At 41.0% G+C, this 18,409-nt stretch overlaps 1 protein-coding gene across 5 annotated transcripts in view; it reads right to left on the reverse strand.

Moving 5' to 3' along the window:
* Nucleotides 1–18,409, reverse strand: part of TESK2 (testis associated actin remodelling kinase 2) — a 106,560-nt gene that overhangs the window by 50,942 nt on the left and 37,209 nt on the right. For 3 of the 5 annotated variants that reach the window (XM_061632763.1, XM_061632764.1, XM_061632762.1), the window contains exons 2-3: nt 11,815–12,121; nt 1,307–1,428 (exon numbers count right to left, since the gene is read on the reverse strand). The exons of 1 other annotated variant lie outside the window; for it this stretch is intronic. In XM_061632763.1, the coding sequence (XP_061488747.1) occupies nt 1,307–1,428; nt 11,815–12,036 (344 nt within the window). In that variant the 5' untranslated portion in view covers nt 12,037–12,121. The remainder of the gene's footprint in view (nt 1–1,306; nt 1,429–11,814; nt 12,122–18,409) is intronic. One more of the 5 variants, XM_061632765.1, reaches the window with a different exon arrangement.

The raw sequence follows: 18,409 nt of genomic DNA on the forward strand, positions 1-18,409 counted from the left end.
GCATGCATGCAACAGATGTTAGTGTACTTCTAGAAAATCCCACAACAAAGACAGCAAGAAACACAGATGGAATTGTTTCAAGAGTTTGACAAAATATGGTTAAGGAAAGAACAAAGGGCAAATATTTTATATTTCACACAAAATTAAAATCGTATTTTCAAGCAAAACTGGCTGCTACTGAAAATGCATCATCTTCTCCCTCTCAAGTCTGATACTGGCATCCTCTTGTTTCCACTCTAAGCTTGATACCGAAAATCTCAATGTTTCATGGTTTTTTAAAACCATTAGACACATCACATTTTCAGTGTGTCTTGGCCTGCATTTATCAAATTCCTGTTTTCTGAGTAATCTGAAGTGCTTTTAGGCATTTAGGGGTACTCTTCATGTTCTCTGTTTTGAGGGAAAGCTGTGAAAGTTCATTCTTATCAGGTTTTTCCTATAACCTGGGTGTATCTGATTTTATCGTTTAAGGTCATGTAAAAGTACCCCCTATGAGTCAGTGAGAACCAAGCACCCTTGTATGTTACACAGTGCCAATGTATATATTGTTTGGAATATAATTTCTTTGTTTCATTGAATCTTTAGAAGTTTGCAGAGAAAAACAGTATTCACTACAGTATGCATAGAAGGTCAGTAAAAATCATCTCAAAATTCTTAAAACATGCTCAGAGCAGCACACATCGGTTCTCTCATTTATGTTCACAACCACTCTGTAAAACTACATATTGTTATCTCTCACATACCTAAGGTTTGTGAACTCTGTTTAGTGTTCAAATCATTCCATCACACAGGCTCAATGCAAATGAAGATTTAAACAATTATTGTGAAAGTTAATGACATTCAGGCAGTTCTTCAGTGGCATGTAATATCAATACAAGGCTTCCTGCATAGTATATTGTCACCCCAATTTGCATTAAAAAAACCCACAAGCCAGTCCTCCTTTGTGTGAACCTACACAAAGATGATTTTATACATTTATAGTACACATGTGCAGACATATCTGCTCAATTTGCATTTTACCATTTGCAGATCCAATATTTAATTAAGAATGCAGGGGGTACAATTATGATATAAGCAAACAAAACCCATTAGGAATAATAGGAGGGGACAGGGAGCAAGGGTATAAACAAGAGTCTTAACACTGATCCAAAACTGGTTTCTGAACTTTCAAGAGGCAGTACTTGAATATTCAAGGTTATCTCCAAAACCATGAAGGACTGTAACAGGTGGTATATGAAACTTGATATGCACCCCCGTATACAATACAAGCATACAACCCACTCTGACATTACCCCACCTTTCTTACTTTAATATGTTTGGATGTGAAAGCCTATTCATAAGCTGGACTTCTTTCAGCATATTTGCTCTGTTGCTGCTTAGTGTGTTCATCTTCAAAGCCATTACCTGATCAGATACTCTGTGCCGCACCTGAACAAACAAACAGAAAGGTTATAAGCTATCAGTACGGTGGAGCTGAAGGGAAGCAGTAACAGGCCTAGCAAGTATCAAGAAGTTAACATAATGCAACATGGCATAATAGTAATGAAAAAAATGGAAATTTTACTTTATTATGATTAGTTGCTTGACACCAGTCTCTCAAAATGACTTGCAAATAGCAGTGAAATACACAATACATCAAATAAAAAACAAAATAATTAAAAAGCACAATATAGTGTAATCAAACCATAAAAACAATCCCTCAGTCCTGTAACATGTCTAACCAACACAGACAGCCCCCCAAAGGGGGGGAGGGAAACTACTAACCAGTGGAGACAGTTGGCTCCAGTGTCAGTGGGGCAGTGAATCCACACCAGGTTTTAGTCTGAACCTTCAATGAGCTGTTCAAGGTGCTGAAACCTATTCCTTAAATGCATTCAGGACTTTGGACAGCTCACTGAAAGTTTGAACAGCTGTGTGGATCCGTGTGATGTTTTTAATAAAATACTGGCAGCAACAGCTTGTCACACATTTTACAAATGGGTCTGTGAAGTGGAAAAGGACCTATGTTACTTTATTCCCTTTCCACTCCCTGTGAGCAAAATGTTCAGAATGGCAGTGGGCCACCTGAGGGAGAGCATGGTCAGCTGCCACCAAGCAAGCGAACCGGCCAGCATGAGAAACCAAAGCAGAAGGGGGAATGCAGCTAGGACAGCATGGGGATCCCCAGAGGACCCTTTCAAACCAGTGCTTCTGCAAATACCATTAAAATCCATTCAGTATGCACATGCGCAAGTCGTTACACATACTTAGTCACAGATGGTTCTTTTTAAAACTAATTAGTTGGGGAGAAATAACAATCCTGGAACTAATTTCCTTGTACACCTAGACAAGGTGTACAGCTTTATTAAAAGCTATAAATCATGCTATTTCCTAACCAGTTTTACAAGTCATTCGTCACCACATCAGTATTCCAAGGGTGGTATCAAACACATAAAACTCAATTTAAAATACATTTAAATAAAATAGCTAGTAAGATTTGTATTAGCCCCAGCTGTGGGCTGCTTCAAACTTTAAGGATCGGTACCATGGAATCAAGGAGGCAGATTCAAAGGTTTACTTACAAGAAGACTTTATTGAGTATTTAACAAGCACACGGGCATACCCAATAAAGGGAACAGGCTGCAAGGTCTCCACACGGGCACTTGCAGGCTGCATGCTGAACTGGGCTACAACAGGCTTGCCTACCCAGTGGAACAGGCCCAAGGTCTCTCGCAGAGAGGTATTAAGGTCTGCACCCTGAGCTAACGGCACCGGCACCTTTTATAGAGCAAGGCACAGTGGTGATGGAATGCACCATTAGCCGCTATCTTACATCACATCATCATATCTTGACAGGGTACATGATTGATTATGCTACATGAACCTAAGCATCAAAGCCATACTATCTTACTTTCTTTGAAGTATACCCGTCCCGTGATCTGGGGTGTCAAGGCACTTGATGAATCTTCCTATCTACGTGTGAGAACACTGTGCTGGTGTGAGCAGGACATGTTGACCTGTCTATGCCACCCTTTCTATGGCAGGTGCCCTATTTAATCAACACATGCAGCCCATCCTTGGCACATGCGGCTCATTAGAGCTATCTGGACCAGTGCCAAAGCTACTGTCCTTGAAGGTACATCAGTCCTTTCCCTCCCCACCAGCCTCCTATCACATGTGCTACCGTTTCTCAGCACATGCAGCTCGTTAGTGGCTATCTAGCTGAGCTTCAAAGAGGTGTCCTTGAGGCTGCATCAAAAGACCATCTCTCAGCCCACTAGCCTCTCACAGATAAGACCCAGCTGAGGGACATTGACTGTTCTGTGACCTAATCTCTAACAAGCTAGGTCTCTAGCAGGTGCCCAAAGCTACAGAAGACAGCATTATGAGCTTAACTATTAAATCGTAACCTCCTAAAGGCACTTATACATATCAAAAGCAATAAGGCAGCCTTACATAATGGTTATAGCAGTTACATAGAAGCCCCAGCGTATACAAGATTCAAAATAGTATTGCAGCAGTCCAGCAGCTACTAGCAATGCTGGCTCTCAGATTAACCCCTAGCCACACCTGAGGAAACAAATATTTTTAAAAATTGTTTTTATTTGCTTTCATAAAACGTATCAACCTAAAACAGAAGAATACAATACATAGTACATATTAGTAAAGAACAGCAACAGGTATGTTAAGTGTATTACATCATACCTATTTAAGGCTTATTTTCTTTATATTTACAGTGTCTTATACAATCATTCCATAAGAGTCCATATGTTGGTGGCTGCCAGTTGTGTTCTTTTTAATTAAATCATATTGCTTGTCATTTCTCTTTTTTCTTGTTAAAATTGTTCCTGTCCTTTACTGTTTGTGTTAGTTTCTTCATCAAGGCTATAGCCCACATTTGCTGGTACCATTCATATGTCCCCCAAGACTTTCCATCTTCTTTGTTGTTGTCAAATGTGCTGCTGACAATACAGAAATGTTTTTACTTGACGGCAGAAACCCATTAAGTTCCCCGGTATCCACACCTCCAGGGAAGGGAATTCCAAAGCAAGGAAGACACAGGAGAGAAGGCCCTATGCTGTGTCATCACCCAGCAGGTTAAACTCACTTGGACGACAATGGGAAGCAATCCCACTGCCAATTGCAGGGCCCAGGCTAGTTTATACAGAAGGTGCTTTGCAGATAGCTGGGTCCCAGGCTGTTCTGGTCTTCAAACTTCAGTACTAACATCTTAAACTGAGCCTGGTAACAAATAAGCAGCCAGTGCAAATCCCACAAGATCTGTAATACGACTATGGACAGATGAACCTGTTAAAATTTCACAACAGCCTTCTGTACTAGCACTAAAATAATGTATTTTAAAATAAGTTATGGCCACAATCCTGAAGCACTGTGGGGTTTGACCAATGCTTGTTCACATAGAAGTCCCATTGATTTCAAATGGAACTTGTATCACAGGGAGAAATGCATACTATTGCAGCCAGCTTGGTTCTAGGATCTTGGAGGCCCTCAGGCAAGGCATCCTTAATTGGTCCTTTTAACCTGGCAGATCATGTACACACACCGAGAATTCTCTCATACCTATGCAAAGTGAGAGTGGCAGCGCTGTTAGGATGACTGTCAGTCTTGAAGCCCAAACAAATGTAAGCCATCCCTGTATAGCCTTGCTCAGTAAATCCAACAATTTGTGTCATGAGTAAGTGATCACTGCGTCAGAGTGGATCCAGAATACACTGTCTATCAGGCTTATTTGCATCCAGGCAAGTGGTCGTGTAATTTAAGGAAAATACTGTGAAAGATTCCTCCCCTCAGATAGCTTGGGGAGGTCTAAAATTTAAAATGCTCTCATTAAAATATCAAAGCAACTACTGTGTATCACTGGAATATCCATCCACCTAAAAAAAAATACATCCACTGCCTAGCCTAGAGTGATCAGTCACATTGTCTAGAAATGGTTATTTGTTGTCTAGCTTGTGCATCTATTGGTAGAAAGACAGGTATAAATTTATTTTTTTGTAATTGAGTTGTATCCAGAGGTCCATTTGCAGAATAAAGATTTACCAACTTCTTTCCCTAATATAGCTCCCTGAAACCTGCTTCTGAAAGTTGTAGGTGTCTCAGGAAGGGGCTGGGATGCTTTGTACGAGCAGTGTGGACTTCTGCTCACACAAATCTGAATCCAACCAGGTAGAAGTTATATGGGACAGCTGCATACCAAACTAGTAAAAATCCTTCCGTGGGTTTTATGAGTCCTGGCATCACAAAAAGTTTTATCAAGTATTGGCATATTTTGTTTCCACAAACTTTGCTGTAAAAAAATGAATCAAGTGGTTGCATCAAATTAGGAGGGAAATGATCATGGCTGCATTTTTAGATAAGGAATTTCAATGGAAGCCTACTATATATTTAATTTCATTCACCAGTGGATTTTGTTAATTGGTACAATGCTATATTTAACTAAAATTGATGGTACACAACATAAACATGCAATTATGGAGCAATTCCCTTGGGGGGAATCCTAAGATCAATGCCTGATCAAGAAATCTATTCTGGGGACCGCAGTCTAGCATCTCCATTATGGTTTCAAAAAGCCACAATGAAGCACTTGCTCAATTTTTTACACTAAACTAAATTAATTTAGAAGGTTACACTTATACAAGTCAGGGAGAGTGTAAAGATAAGCACATAACTTGTAAATCACCAGCAGAGGCTTCCACAGCAACAAACGGGGGAAATTACTTGCTATTTAAAAATAATGAAGAAATAGGATGCCTGGAAACATTGAGGTAAACAGAAAAGCATTTCCCTTATATGTATTGGTCAACACAACAAATAGCCCTCAGAAAAATGCCCCTTTTAGTAAGTTGAACTTAAAAGGGAAACACTACTTTTAACGTTTTGGAACCAAATCACATGAACTTGCACAAGTAGCATGGAACGTGCTGTGGATGCAGGAAGTTTACATCAATAAACTTCATATATCAACTGCCTCATGTTCCACCTCTTCTTCCTACCCTCCATTAGCAGCTCTGATCCAAAATATAACACAGACAATACAAGGCTACCAACTCTTCTCTTCAGAATGTAAGCAAAATGTGGACTTCTGGAGGAAGTAATAAACAAAAGAATACACAATGAAATCTAAAATTATCAGGCCAGGTTGAACTTATAATTTGACCATGTTAGCCTCTCTGTATTCTGAGTTCTCATATTAGTGTTTCCCCCCCAGTCATTTTAATAATTCCTAATAATTTTAAACTTGCATCACATTTCCTAAATGATATATTCACAATGTTCTTTCACTGTGATTACAGCAAGTTGCTTTTCTTTAAAGTTGTGAATTCACCATTGTTAAAAGATTATGGCTCTGTCCTGTACATCCACTATGCAATGCATTACCTTTGAACTATACCCAACTGGGACAGACTCTATGACATTGCAAATGTTTAAGATTTTACTTGCTTTTATCTCATATTTCAAAAGCAACCTGCCAAGAGTCAAGTTAAATAACCTTTATTTGGAACATAAAACAAATCCACACAAAGTGCATTGATTCCCAACCGAAGTTGATTCCTTAGAGCAGGGGTGGGGAACCTCCAGACCAAAGGCCAATCTCAGCCCACCAGGGGGGTCCAATTTGACCTAGAGGGCCATTTATGTTGGGCTGGTGACCAGTAGGCATTACTGTCTCGAGTTGTTTTCCATGAAGCCTGCAAGTTTGAAGACGTAACTGTGGTTAAGGGGGAGTTAAGTCTATGCCCTGTCTGGGAACGGACTGCCAGGGCCGTTGCTATGGTAGCCATCTGATAGCGACTGGGAAAGTTCTAACAGAGTCTATGTGTTGTCTTCTTCTGAATTATGCCTCTGAGCTGAGAGGCTGTCTTTTGTGTTTATCTATGGAGAGAGATGTACCAGAAGGGGGGTGACTGAAGAATCTCTACATGTATTTACTCTTAAGCCTCTGGCCTTAATGTCTTTCAATAAAGACTCTTAACATGCTCTGAAGAAGTTTCTTGCTCAACTTAACTCCAACGTAATGTATGCTGTTTCACACAACAACGCACACATGCCAACAATTTATTCTCAAACCACCCTCATCTGTCAATCAGCTGGAGTCATTTGTGATGTCCAGTTACAAATGGAGGGGAGAGGATTAGCGCTTAGAACTGGTAAGCGTATGTAGTGAGGTTTTTGTGCAATGAATTCCTAGTAAGGTTTATTTTAACAAAAAAGAGATCCTGAAACAAAACTGAAAGCAGAAGCAGCCTCACAAAGAAGCACACATGCTGATAGCTAAAATACTGCTGGCTAAAATACTGCTAAACACAAATTGCACTTCCCTGATGGCTTTTATTGTCATGGGTATGACCCAGAACATCCAGAATCAAAAACACATGGAAAAGCATTGCTTGTTCTGAACATTTTTGTTTTTCCTTTGAAATAAACTGGGCATATGGCAGATCTCTTTAAGCTCAGCCATTTAAGGCTTTTGATGTGGAAACTGAAAGCTCCACATTAAGATCTCCCCATACATATTATCTACACCTCTTCAACTGCTTGCTTTAAATATTGCCATCTCTAAATGCAACAAGAAAACTGTAGTACACAATAAATTCTATATATGGGTAAAACGCAGTTAAGGATTTTTTTTAATCTATAAAGTAGCATAGTATTACAATTTTGCATGACCAAAGTCTGCACAGTACACAGGCCTAGGCCCTAGATTAAGGAGTAATTTTCACTACAGCTACCTACTACAAAAAGCTTCAACACAAATTGGAAGGCAATTAAAACAGTATGTTCAGAGCTTAAATATGGAATGTCTGCAGTAAATCAATATTTGAGTAAGTAAACCGGCCATGCAGAAAAGCTGTTATGCTCCTTGCCCTCTATTAACAGTGGACCATGTAAATGAAGTACTTAGCCTGTACCATCCCCATCTCCCCACCCCCTGGCTGATGCGTACTGCTAGGCCACTGGACAAGATCAGAGAAAGTTCAGGGCGGTTAGTGTGTTACTGATACCATGGACCAAGTCCTGCAATTTCATTGCTTGTCATTAAAAACATGGTGAAAAAATACGCATTAAAAACTTGGCAAGGGATACACTTCAAATAATTCTGTCTGACTGGCCAGAGACTAAAGGTGCTTAAAATACTAATCGAGTCAGCTAAAATGGAAGTTTGCAAGAACAACTGATTTCCCCAGGAAGTCACCTCAATCATGTAATGTTTTGTGCTTTGTCTATCAAATGTAACAAGGTCAGTAAGTGTGACTTTTGTCTTTCAACTTATACTTGGCCAGGGAGGTTAGATTTGTCTCCTTCATGGGGCTGTCCAACAATGGGATGCAACTGTACCAAACTATGGAACAGGAAAAAGATGTCTTGAAGATCATGATTCAGTGGGCAAGATGTGTACCTCTGCAACTCAAGCTTAGCTGCCAATTCAGTCTGATCCTTACAGGAAAAGACACTTTTTTTCTTTTGGACTGCCAGCTGCTGAAGTTTAATCTCTATCTCTTGTAGAAAATCAAAATAGTACTCTTCAGATTTTAAATATTTTAGATTGGATGCCTTGTAATAGCTTATACATGCACTGAATCAAACTGGGTGTACACTTTTGAGGTCTAACTGTTGAAGGACTAAGACAACTGATGCAGCAGTAAGAAGCGTGAATCCCCATACCTAAGTCCTGCCCTTAAAATCCAGAGTCCCCCTTGATGTGCATTTATTAGTTCTCAGACAGCGTCATGTGAGGAGTCTTAAGCAACTACTGGTATCACTTACCATATTTTGTTATTCTGACCTCTGTGGCAAGGCAAACGTATTCCTTTTTGCACTCACGATTCCTGGTAAACCTGAGTAACTGGGAGTAACTGTCAGGCGATATTTTGGCAGCCCTTAGTTTGTGGAATTCTGTGTTGAAGGAAGTCTACCTAAATGCTACATTAGGTGTCTTCAGAAAGCAATTGCAAGGACTTTTTCTTTTGGAAATGTTTTTATTATTTGTTACACAGGTACTAGTAGTGCTCTGGTTTTATATTGTCTCATTACCCTTAATACTTTCATTACATTTTATTTTTTTGTCCTGCAAGTCACCTTGGTTCAGTCTAAAAAGAAGACAAATATTTAAATAAAGTTTATATATTTCTGCAAGCCTTCTGACTTAAAATATTAAATGTATACATGTATTTAATATGAAGCTACTCAGCTGCCAACTAAATGTCTCATCTCATTGCACTTTAAGTTTCCTATGTACACTCTTACAGGAAATAAATTAATGATTCAAGGCAATTATTATTATCATCATCATCAGAATTTATTACCCACCTTTCACCCAACAATTTTAAAACACATAATTAAAACAGTTAAAAACAACCTCAACAACAACACAGACAACAGGGCGAGTCCAAAAATATACATCTCGGGTGCCGAAGGCCAGGGTAAAGAGATGTGTCTTCATCAATTGCTGAAAGTTGTACTATGAAGTTGCCAGACGCACCTTGATGGGGAGGGAGTTCCACAGCTTAGGGGCTGCCACAAAGAAGGCCCTCTTCTTGCTACCACCACCTGAGCTTCCAAGGGTGGCAGAACTACCAAGAGGGCTCCTCTGCTGATCTCAACAACAAAGAGTGTCTGTCATTCAGTGATCCTAGGCCAGTGGTTCCCAACCTGGGGGCCGTGATCCCTGGGGGGCCACAAAGTAATCCAGAGGGGGTCAGCACAGTAAAGAAATGAATAATACTTTTTTTTTTAAAGTCTTCACTCCCTGGACACTGTCTGCTCCCCTCTGCCACTGCAGACAACACCTCCCCCTTACTCCAAACGAGCGGGGAGGCCTTTTGCTGAAGTGGCAGATTGGCTTTCAGCTGCACCGAAGACAGGCATCTGCCTATAAAACACATGGCAGACGCTGAAGGAGGCTGAGGGTGGCACTACTAGGAAGAAGAAGGGATTGCTATCACCGACTCCTGTCTCCTTGTACTTCTGCTGCTGACAACGCCCTTACTCAGAACAAGAGCAGAGGGCTTTTCATGAAGAAAAAAGAAACAAGGCTGCAAGGAAAGGCTGCTTTCCCCCTTCCTTCCTGGCAGCTAGCCTGCCTGCCTTTCTTGGTTCCTGCTTCGCTGCCACCTCCTTTTTAAAATTATTCTTATTTTGCGAGTCCACTCAGATCTTGTCTTTGCCCAGACGGACCCAAGGAGCAGTGAGGAAGCTCAGGATTTGCTTGCCCCTGTGATGCCCCTATAATGTTTGTACAATATTTATGGTAAGTATCGGTTTTGTAGGTTAAATATGGTGAGTAGAGTGAGTTGGGAGTACATGTGATGGAATGTTGAAGAATGCTGTGTTGTGATTGGCTGAGCATCTGTACATATATATGTGAGAATGACAGAGAGTTGGGGGAGAAGAGAGACAGTTGAACAGGGTGGATGTGTTTTTAGGTGGGTAGTGAGGCAGATTTTAGAGCTAACGTATATGAAGTAAAACTAAGAAGTTGAAGAACGTTTATGGTGGCAGCAGTGAATGATTAGTGTAACAGCAGCAGGTATCCAAGGCAACCCAGGGCTGTAGACTTTAAAGACAGAAGTTTACAGAGGGGTTGTGGCCTGAAAGTGTACCTAGACACTTAATAGCAGTCTGCTAAAGAATGAGACTAAGGCAAAGTCTCAGGGCAGCATTGTGTTACAGTGTGTCAGGTAGTGGCACCTAGTGGTGGGCTCAAGAGAGATCTGTGCTGGGGCCAGTGTGAGAGAGGTGGTCAGCCAGGTGGTGGTGTGACAGCCCCCCATCTCTGAGGCTAAGTGTGTGTACCAGCGTCCCCTTTCTTCCACCTACACTCCGCCCCCAAGATGCTGTGGCAGTTGAGGGCTTCCCCCCTCCCACATGCCCAAATGCATGCACGCCTGCAGATGCTTGCAGGGTGTGTGTGTTTGTGCATGTGCATACACTGATCTCTCTTCTGCTCCACTCTCATTGCCCAAGTGCATGCTAACCGAGTCACCAGTTCTGATGATCATCTCAAGGCCTAAAAGTACTAACCCCCCTCCTTAAACTATCGCCAGGCACCTGGTTAGCCACTGTGAGAACAGGATGCTGGACTAGATGGGCCACTGGCCTGATCCAGCAGGCTCTTCTTATGTTCCACCCTATTGTCTGCAGTGCACAATCTAGCATCCCCATCACTACCACGTTGCTGCTGCTTCATAACTGTTTCTTTTTTAAAAAGCTCAACAGGTTGGCTGAGGCTGAGGTCCACATCTTGCAGGTGAAATATACTTATTTGTTTAATTATTATTGCATTTATATCCCATCTTTCCTCCAAGTTGATCAAAGTGGTGCACAGGGTCCCTCCCCCTTTCCATTTTATCCTTACACCAACCCGTGTGAGGCTGAGACTGTGTCTGGTCCAACGTCACACAGTGGGCTTCATGGCTGGGTGGGGATTTGTACCTGGATCTTAGTCCAACACTGTAACCCACTGATGTTGGGAGACATGCCTGTACATCTTCAGACGGGGGGAGGGGGATACCAATTTGATTGGACTGTTGCATGAGGAAAGGAAAGCAACACCACCTTGTCTGCGGGGAGCTTTTTATAGGAACGGGTATTTGGATATGTTTTATAGGAACGGGTATTTGGAACATGGCGGGGGGTCACGAAATTTTTTGAGCTTACAAAGGGGGTCCCGTACTCATAAAGGCTGGGAACCACTGTCTTAGGCAAAGTACAGTCAAAAGCTCTACAAGGCCAACAAGAAGAGAATATTTGTAATTTGTTCTAATTACTATTTGAAAACAAGGAATAGAGCAGAATTAAGGTCAATTTACTCACCTTGAACACCTCAGAGAAGAAACCAGATCCTATTTTCTCACGAGAAAAGTCATCAAGTCGTGTAAGTCTTGAAAAGGCACTTATCAAGGCCCTGTAAGAAGAAGTCCAAACTCTCCCCATCTGGGACACGGTCCCATCACCTCCGCCACCCCCATCAAAGTCTTCAACACGGTCCAAGCGTGGTGGAAATCCTGCTATTGAATTTCGCTTACTCCGATCCATCTTGCAAACAATATGATTCCTTTAAAAAGGAGCAGATCTTTCACATCCTAGGTGCTCATTTGTTTTTCTTCTCTCTGGCTGGATACTAAAAACAAAGGATAGAGAATTGAACCATTTTCTTGTCCCAAATCTCTTCTCATCAGAATGCTACACAATTTGGGGGGGGGGAGTGAAGAGAAAAAGGGCACAATGGTTGATCCCAGTTTTGTAATTGGTTCATGGAAGAATTAGCTCTAGGTGACCAGAGAAGGAAGATTTACAAAATTTGGGCACATACCCACATATACACACACACACATATATATATATACCTACACACCACATAACATTCATGTGTGTGGACAAATGGGCTACTAAACTGTTGCATATTTGTTTGCATAGGTGAACATAAATACCATTTGTGACTTATTTTTGCAAGGAACACACTAGGCTAAGAATGAGTAAGTTATCTCAAAAACCTTCCCTTCACCTTTGGAGCAGTATATGCTTCTTGTTACCAACCTTGATGGATACTACATGAGTTTGGGGCTACATTAGTATGATAAAGAACATCATGGCAACCAAACATAAGCTGAATTCTGATGCCATCAATTCAAAAACAAATTATATGGAATCAAGTTAGTAGTATGGACACATTTTATGATTCAGCTTTCTGCATTAAGTACATATACCTCTGCACTCAGTAAATGGTTATTTCTATTCTGTGATCTGAACGCACACAATAAAATATCAGGACCAAATTAACTGGAAGAATTCCCTGGTTTCAGAAGGTCTCTCCTAATAATTTACTCTCAGATTTATTTTCTTTGACTATACTTTTCATAGAGAGGGAAAATAAACCAATTAAAACAGATTGACATCCTATTATTCCACTGTTGTTAAGTAAAATAGAAAAGAGGAAATGAAACCCCTCGTAGTTGGAGATGTGGGACTGGGTGGACGTTTGGGATAAAGCCAAGTGCTATCAGCATATAGGAGGCAGTGAAGCTATGAGTTTGATGACATCACCCAGGGACACAGTGTAGAAACAAAAGCAAGGGACCAGGAACAGAGCCCAAAAGAAGCCCAATAGAGGACAAGGACACAGAAGAGCTTGCCCAGTAGACACAATGAACAAACTGAAACCTAATCATGGTGGGTATAAAGCAGGACATAATGATTAACTGTACCAATGGAAGATATGAGGTTAAAGAGACTAAGAGCAGAACAGACAGCTATAGATTTGGCAATGGGAAGATGTGAATTTTAGCAAGTTCAGTGGCAGTTACTCTGCCAGAGAGCCTACCAGTAGTAGTATTACTGTGTTTCTTACTTGCCCTTCACTAGAAGATCCCAGAGCAGGCTGCATCATATAAAAGCCACAATTAAAACAGAAAAAAAAGACACCTGTAACACCAAAATCAATAATTTGTATTACAGGGAGAACACCAAAATCAAGTCTTCAAGAATCAGTTATTTAGCTTGCAAAAGAAAAGACAGACAGGAGTATACGTACAAATATGCCAAAGTAGGTGCACCAAGTATATGTGCATGCTGTCTTTTTGGATACAGCTATACATGCAGGCAACTCATCAACTAGGTTGTCACATAGAGAAGGGCCGGGACCTCTTCTCGGTCATTCTGTGTCCTGCGCTCTGGGATAACAGGCTCAAGTTGCAGGAAGCCAGATTTCAACTGGACATCAGGAAAACCTTCCTAACTGTTTAGAGCCATACGACAATGGAATCAATTACCTAGAGAGGTACAGTAGGGCCCCGCTCATATGGCAGGTTCTGTTCCGGACCGCCGCTGTAAAGCGAAATCCGCCATAAAGCGGAACACATTGACTAACATTGTCTAAAATGGTGTCTGACACCTGAAAAACGCCATAAAAGTGGAACAAGTGCCGTAGGAGTGGGGCCTTTCTGCAATTGACAACCGCTGTATCGGTGGAACGCTGCAAAGCAGAGCGCTGCAAAGTGGGGCCCTACGGTAGTGGGCTCTCCGACATTGGAGGCATTCAAGAGGCAGCTGGACAGCCATCTGTCAGGAATGCTTTGATTCGGATTCCTGCATTGCTCAGAGGGTTGGGCTTGATGGCCTTAGAGGCGTCTTCCATCTCTACTGTTCTATGATTCTCTGAAATACTAAAAAGCTTATGAGTTGTTGTATTAGTACACTAGCAATACCACAATTCAAAATGAAAAGGCAGTAGATAATGTACAGCTCTACAAATTTCTCTCCCAGGCTATGATCAGTGATGCAGATTTTTTAAAAAAGTCTGAATCCGATACTTTTCTGGAAAATGACAGGCCCTAAGTCAATTGGAATCTGACTTAGCATGTTTAACATATTTAGTGAATAAAACTAAAGATGTACACCATGAGATTTAAACAGCATGTAAAATTAACAAGAGTTCTCAATACCAAAGGGTTTTGAACCAAAATATTTGAAGTATCAATAAAGTACATTTAATGGCCCTTTAAGATGCAACTTTTGACCTACATGCTCCTCCCTCACACACACACCCCTTGAACTGATTTTATAGATGTGCTTTTGCCGTCTTAAAACTATTTTTATATTTTTTTAAAAAAAAGTTTTTATATATAACTGTTTAACATATATATTTTATTGTAAATTGCTTTGGGATGCATCATGGGGAAAAGTTTCACAAATGAAATAAAAAATTTCCTCATCACACAAAGTGTCTAACTGAACTCAGATATCAACATTTTAAAATGCTAAGTTCAGATGTGCTGGATCTCTGCACCCCATCCAAGTAGGGCATAATGTGTACTGAAGCAAGCCTCCACACATGTGTCCGTATCTGGAGCAGATACTGTGCATGAAAACAGTTTCTGTGTATACAGTTCCCAATCTCCTCAACAATACAACAACTGGGCTACATGCAAATAGGTCCTTTCAAAAATGGAGAAATTTGCTGTAAATCCATCAAGCAGGTGTTTTGTGGGGGAGATGCAAGAGGCTAGATTCCTTCCCCATTCTCTTTTCCTGCCCAACAGCTGATAAAGAGATTTTTCTAAAGGGCTTCACAAGTATAGCCCTGGCTGCTCAGCATGTACTCCTTTGGATCAAAGTACAGGACTTAAATCTATTCCATCACCTCTCCAGCTACTGGCCTGTTTCTTGAAGGGAGAATGTGTAAAAGTAGTAAATATAACATTTGTATATATTCTTCTGGCACATGGAAAAGTACCACGAAGACACATCTTACTCATCTTCCACTAGCATGAATACAAGCTCAGAACAACAGCACATGTCTGTACTTTCACAAATGTATGCATCTTTATCCAATAAATCATGAAATTAAATCAAGTCTTGGATCAACCTCAACAAGATTTTACTGCTTTTATAGAGTGATAAAGGCAGGTTTGAACATGTTAATATTTGCCCAGAGAATGTAATTTTTCGGAGTCTGAAAGATTTCTAGGAAAACAATGTTCCCTACACTTTCTTGCTGAACAACAGCAGGGGCCATATTTTGCAAAAAATGTGTTAATGAAATATACCCTAGTTATCAGCACATCTTAAATCAATGCCCATTCTTTACAATACTTTCAATTAGATGCCAAACCCTTCATAATAACACCTGCCAAATATTCATCATTCACACTTACTAGGTTTTCTATTTCTTTTTAAAATGCTGCTCTAGACACAGAGTGAGTGTGCAATGCTCATTAGCAATGATGCCACAGCCATGATCCAATAGTTGCCTTCAACAGTGACACACATCCATTGCAGCAATTCTATTCACATTGCTGGGGGCTAGCTACAGATTTTTCCAAGTATAGTTTGAAGTCAAATGCTATAGAAATCTGTAAAACTGGCTTGACCAGAAACCATGACAGGGCAGAAATAACACATATACCCAAGGTTGCCAACCTTTTTGGACTGGGGGCACATTTCAAATTTTGAGAGAGTGCTGAAGGCGCCAGTCACAAAACAACTGCTATGTGAGGTATGGCAAAGCATATCATGGCTGCCATACAGAACATGGCATAACACAGAGTATAGTCATTGCTATTTTTCTCCCCCATCCCTGGGACAACCTCATGTTTACCATGGAAAGTCTGCTATGTCATGTTGGTCCTGGCTGTGGTGATAGATCTGTTAAAAGCACAAGAAACCTGTGTTCTCCAATGCCAGTCCCAAAACAAAGCCTATGCTGCCATTTTGTATCCACTTACCTGGGAGTAAGCCATATTAAACACAAATACTTATTTATGAAGTAGAAATGTATACCATTGTACCCTAAAGTTAACTATACAGTGAATTCCTAATGAGGGTCTGAACATCAGCTTCTGCACAGCAGAAGACATGCTCATGGCCTCTTTGCAGTTTTCACATTTGCTTTTTGCAGGGAAGGGGGTTCTTTAAGATATTTTATGTATTATTGTGTAGTATTTGCAGGAAAGAACTAACAGAGAGTACTTGATCTCAGATGAACCTACTACAGCAAAGATGCATTGTGGTTGCTACAGGTAAAAAGGAAGGACAAACTATGGAGAAGCCAAAGCTATAAGACAGAAGCAGGAAAAGTGCACTAAAGGTTAAATAGAAGCTCTTTAGAACTCCAGAGATTCCTATTACCTCCTGTCCAAAAACCCACTTATCAGTTCCAGCTCTGACTTCACTCACTGGTTAAAAACGCTGACAGGTGAGAGTAGCCAAGCTGCCTCATTTCACAGAAATCACTTTGAAGGATACCTGCATATTTTGCCTAACTTTCTTTCTAGAAAGGCTAGAGAGTTTGAGGGCCCTTTTTGTGGGCACCAATGAAGGCCTTCACAGGCACGATGGCACCCACAGGCACCAGGTTGATGACCCCCAATATACCCCATGGATAATGACAGACAATATGGCAATACTATGGATGAGAAGTTATCTAAATACAACGTGGTGCAGAGTAAAGTGTCTGTATTTGGGCCAAAGGTACCAGCTAGACATAAAGACATGCAACACTATGAGAAAACAATATGTATCACACCTTTCATAGCATAGTGTATCCATTGGACTGGCATCTTCAGAAATGACAGATTGTTAATACATAATACAGTAACGTGTCAGAGGGGCACTGCTCACCTAGCTTCACAACGTCACACATCGCTGCCGGTTGCCGAGAGGGAGGGCAAGGCAGCAGAGAATTTGGTTAAGTGTGGGTGCAGCAGAGAACCAATCTAGCACTCTTGCCACTGTGCCTGCACTGAGCCACGGTCCTGACGGCCTTGTCCCTCCCCCTCTCGGTAACCAGTAGCAATGTTTGGTATGGGGAAGCCAGGTGAGCTACGCCACACCACCCACACTGCTCTGCCAACCCCTACTGACCTCAGTTGAATTTTTTCTTTAGCACCATTTAATTCCATACTTGCATCTTTTAATTTAGAGAGAAGGCAAATAAAGTGGTGGGGGAAGACATGATAGAGGTGTGTAAAATTATGCATAGAGTGGAGAAAGTAGATGTATAGATATTTTCCTCCCTCTTTCATAGCAGTAGAACTTGGGGCCGCCCAATGAAGCTGAATGTTGAAAGATTCAGGTCAGGTAAAAGGAAGTACTTCTTCACACAACATGCAAATGAAGCTATGGAATTTGCTCCCACAAGATGTAGTAATGGCCACCAAGATGGGTTGCTTTTAAAAAATGATTAGACAAATTCATGGAAAATAAAAGAGCCTTCAGACTGTATTCTGTGAGAGAGATTCAAGCACGCACTGACCTTTGCGTTTGCACAATTAAAGTGAATTAAAGTGCTTTGTCACCCTAGCACAACAAATCCACTTTTAAAAATCCCAGACTTTTTGTGTGACAGAGAAATGCATTAAAAATTTAAGGTGAACAAATGACTAACAGGAAGGCATGTAAACACCCTACAAGGAAGTCTGGATGAATGCTCATTGGCATAAACCGCCCTATAAATAAATGCTCAATATGGACCAGGCATAGCCTAACCACCATATAAGCTTTGTGCAAGCAAATTAGGATGAATGCTGTAAAGGTGGCCTACAGGAGTTCTAAGGCTAATGGCTACTAGCCATGATGGCTATCTTCCACCTCCACTTTCAGAGAGCGCTGTTGCACTCAGGTCCTGCTTGAAGGCTTCCCACAGACATCAGGTTGGCCATGTGGGACCAGGATGCTAGTCTAGATAGGTCTTTGGCCTGATCCAGCAAGGCTTTTATGTTCTTGCCCCGAAAGCATTGTAGCCAATTGATTTGCAAGACCATCCAACTACTAACTCAGGGGTCACTGCCATGGCACCCACAAAGACCTTATTTAGTGCTTCCAAGATAAACCATAATTCCCAGATTATCAACTTTCACTTTTTAAAAAGTTGCTAGCATTTTTAGAACCTCAAACATACAAAAACCATTCT

The sequence above is a fragment of the Rhineura floridana genome, chromosome 6, assembly GCF_030035675.1.
Source record: "Rhineura floridana isolate rRhiFlo1 chromosome 6, rRhiFlo1.hap2, whole genome shotgun sequence".
NCBI lineage: Eukaryota > Metazoa > Chordata > Lepidosauria > Squamata > Rhineuridae > Rhineura > Rhineura floridana.